This window comes from Sebastes umbrosus, chromosome 4, assembly GCF_015220745.1.
Source record: "Sebastes umbrosus isolate fSebUmb1 chromosome 4, fSebUmb1.pri, whole genome shotgun sequence".
Classification (NCBI taxonomy): Eukaryota; Metazoa; Chordata; class Actinopteri; order Perciformes; family Sebastidae; genus Sebastes; species Sebastes umbrosus.
In genome coordinates this window covers 10,919,367-10,925,442 of record NC_051272.1, presented here as the reverse complement: position 1 = coordinate 10,925,442, position 6,076 = coordinate 10,919,367, and the positions used below count along the sequence as shown (strand labels likewise).

The 6,076-nt window shown below is 34.9% G+C and overlaps 1 protein-coding gene across 2 annotated transcripts; it reads left to right on the top strand.

Annotated features, from left to right (window-relative positions):
- The first annotated feature begins 2,663 nt into the window (after positions 1 to 2,663).
- pdcd2l (programmed cell death 2-like) lies at positions 2,664 to 5,227 on the top strand. 2 transcript variants are annotated; one of them, XM_037766395.1, is made up of 2 exons: positions 2,664 to 3,175; positions 4,281 to 5,227. In XM_037766395.1, exons 1-2 carry the CDS (start codon positions 2,692 to 2,694, stop codon positions 4,886 to 4,888), a joined length of 1,092 nt encoding a protein of 363 aa, XP_037622323.1. In that variant the 5' UTR covers positions 2,664 to 2,691; the 3' UTR covers positions 4,889 to 5,227. The 2 variants fall into 2 exon arrangements, with proteins under 2 accessions (XP_037622323.1, XP_037622322.1); XM_037766394.1 differs by having other exon boundaries at positions 4,278 to 5,227.
- Positions 5,228 to 6,076: the final 849 nt, after the last annotated feature.

The window sequence follows — 6,076 nt, the reverse complement described above, 5'->3', positions numbered from 1 at the left end:
GGAGTGTGGAGCAGGAGATTGGCAGGACAAATAATAATAATAAAAAAATATTATTAATAATAACAACAATAATAATCACTAACTAAAATAAAATAATAATAATAATAATAATAATTAAATTCTCTCCATTATTCCTTAATTAGAAGATTGTGTACTTTCTTAGATGTCTTTCCTAGCAAATTCCCCATTGTAATATTTCCATCATCTACTCCTGATAGCAATTCCCTTCTTTCTTTGTCATATTTGGTGATAAATAAATAAATAAAATAAAAAATAAAAATAAAAAATTAACAATAAAATAAAATAAAAAATAAATGATAATAATAATAATAATAATTAATAATAACAATAATAATAATAATAATTAAATTCTCTCCATTATTCCTGTTTCCCTTAAGTAATTAATTAGAAGATTGTGTACTTTCTTAGATGTCTTTCCTCGCAGATTCCCCATTGTAATATTTCCATCATCTACTCCTGATAGCATTTCCCTTCTTTCTTTGTCATATTTGGTGATAAATAAATAAATAAAATTAAAATTAAAAATTAAAAATTAACAATAAAATAAAATAAAATAAAAAATAAATAAAATAAAATAAATAATAATAATAATAATTAATAATAACAATAATAATAATAATAATTAAATTCTCTCCATTATTCCTGTTTCCCTTAAGTAATTAATTAGAAGATTGTGTACTTTCTTAGATGTCTTTCCTAGCAGATTCCCCATTGTAATATTTCCATCATCTACTCCTGATAGCAATTCCCTTCTTTCTTTGTCATATTTGGTGATAAATAAATAAATAAAATTAAAAATTAAAAATTAACAATAAAATAAAATAAAATTAAATTAAAAATAAATTAAATTAAATTAAAAATAAATAAAATTAAATAAATAATAATAATAATAATTAATAATAACAATAATAATAATAATAATAATTAAATTCTCTCCATTATTCCTGTTTCCCTTAAGTAATTAATTAGAAGATTGTGTACTTTCTTAGATGTCTTTCCTAGCAGATTCCCCATTGTAATATTTCCATCATCTACTCCTGATAGCAATTCCCTTCTTTCTTTGTCATATTTGGTGATAAATAAAATTAAAAATTAAAAATTAACAATAAAATAAAATAAAATAAAATAAAAAATAAATAAAATAAAATAAATAATAATAATAATTAATAATAACAATAATAATAATAATTAAATTCTCTCCATTATTCCTGTTTCCCTTAAGTAATTAATTAGAAGATTGTGTACATTCTTAGATGTCTTTCCTAGCAGATTCCCCATTGTAATATTTCCATCATGTACTGCAGATAGCAATTCCCTTCTTTCTTTGTCATATTTTTTTTATTATTATTTCAAAATTACAGTATACACAGTAACAGCAGAAAACATTAAAAACATTTACATACAAAAGAAGCAAAGCGAAAACATAAACAAAGAGCTGTGACGAACATAAAATGACAACAGAATTGAAACAAAACCAACATAAAATAAAAAAACACACAATAGAAATAAATAAATAAGTCGATAATGATAAAAAAAAAAGACCACGCAAGAGTATGAAAATAATTTCACTTAAAAACATTAAAGATATTGCATACATTCATTGTTTTTTGTGAGGAAGAAATTGTTGACAGATATAATTCCATTTATTTCGTAAATACAAAGAAATTAGGCTTTTTCTTGGTAAATTTACACTTCACAAGAATTAAAATTAAATTATTTAAGAAAAAATGTTTTACTGTCTTTGTCACTGTAATCATAGCAACCAAATATAATATTTCTATAGTACAGTGCAAGATCTGAGAAAAATGTTAACAAGTATAAAATTATTGACATTTTTCCACAACTCCCTTCTTTCTTTGTCATATTTGTTGCACTCTATAAGAACATGCTTGACAGTTTTCAGGTTTTATTACAGTGTGTGCATAGTCCAGTTGGGTGCTTGCCTATTCTATGGAGTGTTTGGTTTAATCCTGTATGTCACATTTTCAGACGAGTAAATTTGTTTGGGTCGTTTTGAATTTTTGTTTTTCAAAATAAAGCTACCACCACCTGAGGACTTTAAAATTTTTTTTTTTTTTTACTTTTTCAAAATCGAGCATTTATATGTAAAGCAACGACATATAAGAACACAATAAATGTAGATCATTTTGATTATTTTCAATATATTTATTTATATTTTCAGAATCAGTATTATTTTTTCATTAATACATTATATCATTTAATTTTATGTTGTTTTTAGTCTTCATTACTCTGTATATTCTGTCTGTTGCCTTTGTTATTTTACAATAAAAACACTGTGCCATTCTACTGTGGAAATGTGCTATAAAGCCTAAATAAGTTAATTACAAAAAAAAAGTCGTTTCACATACAAAGTGGAATTTATTTTTTATTTTGAAGGCAAAATCACTTCAACGGATATTGCAACACTGTTTTTGTTTCCGTTACTTTAACTAACTGGAGTGTCGAGTTCCGGTAGGAACTTTTCTTCTCCATCTAGTTCACAAATTTAACGAATAAGCTTCACATTTTTCCCGCTTTATTACTGTTTATATAATCATATATTAATATAATTTTTTATCTGCTTGTTGCCATTAATTGTATAACAGTGTGGGTGTATTTTTTATATAATAAACCGTCATATCCGGTTGGTGTTTTCACCACATGTGAGAGATGTCTTCAGCCGCTCAGGAGTCCACTCTGGTCGGTCTGTGTGATGGAGAGATCGACCCTAAAAGACACCGGTCCTCTTATCTGACCAGTAAAGTCGGGGGTCAGCCGGACTGGTCTCCGGTCGTCTCCCGGACGGTTCCCCGCTGTGGTCGCTGCGGAGCCCCGGTAGTCCAGGTGGTTCAGGTCTACTGTCCCCTGCATGACTCCCCCTACCACAGGAACCTGCACCTGTTCGCGTGCCCAGCTGCTGGCTGCAGCGGCCGGTCAGACTGCTGGAGGGTGATCCGCTCTCAGTGTCTGGAGGAGGCGCAGACACCCAGCCGGCCAGCCCCGCCTCAGGAGGCTCCTCTGTCGGCCACTGACTGGTGTGACACCGCTGATGACTGGGGGATGGAGGAGGAGGAGGATGGATGGGGAGGAGGTGTGAAGAAGAAGGACAGCCAGGATCAAGAGGAGGCAGCAGCTCCTGAGGCAGAGGGTAGTGGTGAGTAATATAAATATAATACTGTTAACAAAGCAAAGAGAAAGACACCAAACTGACTGAAAATCCATCTTTTTTTCTAAAGTTATGAGGCAGAAGTGTTGCTGCATAACAGGAATGACTTTGTACATCTTGTATATTTATTTATATATAAATATTTATATATATTTATATTTATTATTTATCAGAAAGACACCAAACTGACTGAAAATCCCTAATTTTGTCTAAAGTTATGAGGCAGAAGTGTTGCTGCATAACAGGAATGACTTTGTACATCTTGTATATTTATTTATATATAAATAATATTTATTTATATTTATTATTTATCAGAAAGACAACAAACTGACTGAAAATCCCTTATTTTGTCTAAAGTTATGAGGCAGAAATGTTGCTGGATAACAGGAATGACTTTGTACATCTTGTATATTTATTTATATATTTATATTTATTATTTATCAGAAAGACAACAAACTGACTGAAAATCCCTAATTTTGTCTAAAGTTATGAGGCAGAAATGTTGCTGCATAACAGGAATGACTTTGTACATCTTGTATATTTATTTATATATAAATAATATTTATTTATATTTATTATTTATCAGAAAGACACTAAACTGATTGAAAATCCATCTTTTTTTTCTAAAGTTATGAAGCCGAAATGTTGCTGCATAACATGAATAACTTTGTACATCTTGTATATTTTTTTTATTTCAAATATATTTACTAAAGCACTATTTGGAGGTACTTTCCTTGAGTTTTTCTTTTCTTGGCCACTTTATTCTACTCCACTATTCAGAGGGGATTTATATTGTACTTTTTACTGCACTACATTTATCTGACAGCTGGAGTTAGCAGTTACTTTTAAATCAAGATTTTACATTAAAAAACATTTGATGAGTTTATACAATTCAACACCACTGTGTCTATCCTGTCATCTGGGTTAATCTGCAAACTCACCTGTCTGATCAAAAAGCAAAGATGTCTCCCACAGATTAAAGATGTCACACTTTCTGCACTTTTTTTTTTTCATATCTAAACATAAGCTGTAATATTTATCTGTCAGATAAACTTCTTTTGACTTGTTTATTTTTCCCCTTTTTGTCCAGCAGCCGGTGAGATTGATGTCAGCAGCCAGCTTCAGGATCTGAGTTTGGGAGATCCACAGGAGGATGTTCCTGTCCTTCGTCCGTTCTTCATCAGTGTGGTGGAAGAGTCGGATCTGGGCGGAGAGGAAGACGACCTGAAGCACGCTCAGAAGCTGCTGAAGGAGTACGAGAGGAGAGAAGGAGTGGCGGTGGGAGAGCTGGAGGGCGGAGAGGGCGGAGGTGGGGAGGAGAAGTACGAGAAGATGAGAGCCAGACACGGAGACGCCGTCTTCTCCAGGTTCATGAAGAAGATCTCTCTCTGTCCTCAGCAGATCCTGCGCTACTGCCGCGGCGGGAAACCGCTCTTCATCTCCGAGCCGCCGTCCAACATGGCTCAGGTGGTGTCGGCGTGCGGCTCCTGTGGAGGATCCAGGACTTTTGAGCTGCAGCTGATGCCGGCTCTGGTCAGTCTGCTGCGGAGGACGGACGACAGCAGCGCTGAGGCAGAGCTGGAGTTTGGGACGGTGCTGGTTTACACCTGCACAAACAGCTGCTGGACGGCCGGATCAGGATCAGCTGTGGAGGAGTTCTGCTTTGTTCAGTCAGACCCCGACCAGCAGCTCTTTAAATGACCCATCAGGTTAAAGGAACAGTGTGTAACATCTGGCGGTATCTAGCGGTGAGGTTGCAGATTACAACTTCTCCAGTGTGCCAAGCGTGTTGGAGAACTACGGTGGCCAATGCAAAAATACCAATGTCCCTCTCTACAGCCAGTTGTGGAAGTGAGTGGTGAAGCAAGAGAGAGAGAGCGGCAACAGGAGCAAGTTACATTATTGACTCCGGTCCAAGCAGGAAAAGTTAACAGTTCTGTTTGTCCGTTCTGGGCTGCTGTAGAAACATGGCAGAACGAACGTATATTGTTAAGAAGTGAAAGTCAATTAGTCGTTCCATTCAGCACCCAGCAGAGTTACGCTTCCACCATTTTGGACTGAAAGCGACTACCGGACGCCAGTAAAACGCCCGCTTTTAAAGTGCCGTACAAAAGTAAAACTAAATTATTTCTATTCTATTGTCATATTTAATGTGTCTACCGAAATGTCCTGTGTTGAACAATAAAAATATTATAAATATAAGAAGCGTTTTCAGTCCAAAATGGCAGCAGCGGCTGTTGTCGAAAAAAACACCAGTTTTGTCTCTTTATATTCCATTTTACCAATAGATCCACCAAAATGTTACACACTGTTCCTTTAAAGGATTTGTTTGATCCTTGCTGTGATTTGTCCGTCAAAACAGAAAAAAAGTTTAAAAATGGAAAACAGATCAGGTTGTGGATGCCGGTGATGTTTTTGAGGACCTGCAGTGGTTTAATATCTCACCTTGCTGCACTGATGTTGACTCCAGGAGACCGTGACATCACTGTTGGGTGTGGCTACATGTGCAAAACACCACACCTCTCTGACGTTTGGTGATGCTGAATGTGTTCAGAGGTGAAACAGACATGAAACTTTCAACCAAAGAGAAACGCTGCTACAGTTACACTTTAAAGAGTCAAACATAGAAATAGAATAGGAGTAGAAGGGTCATTGAACTGTTTGCTGTGGTAATTTGACTGGTACAAAAGAAAATGCAGATTGTTAATTGTTATTGTGACAACAGAACCTACGTCAGTAAGTGTTTGGTCGCAGCTCACCGAGAAGAGAACGGATGCAGCTCCCGGAGACAGCTGGCTGGTTAGTTAGCCAGGTAGCTTGTCCCCAGGAGGAGGGACCGTTTAGACCCGACTTCTACTCTCTAAAGGATTGTTTTCCCCCACGGCGACT

What these genes read in the sequence shown, in the direction of transcription:
- pdcd2l (XM_037766394.1), top strand. Translation starts at nt 2,692, where the DNA reads ATGTCTTCAGCCGCTCAGGAGTCCACTCTGGTCGGTCTGTGTGATGGA. An exon ending in TCCTGAGGCAGAGGGTAGTG is followed by an intron (nt 3,176 to 4,277) that starts GTGAGTAATATA and finishes CTTTTTGTCCAG; the next exon opens with CAGCCGGTGAGATTGATGTC.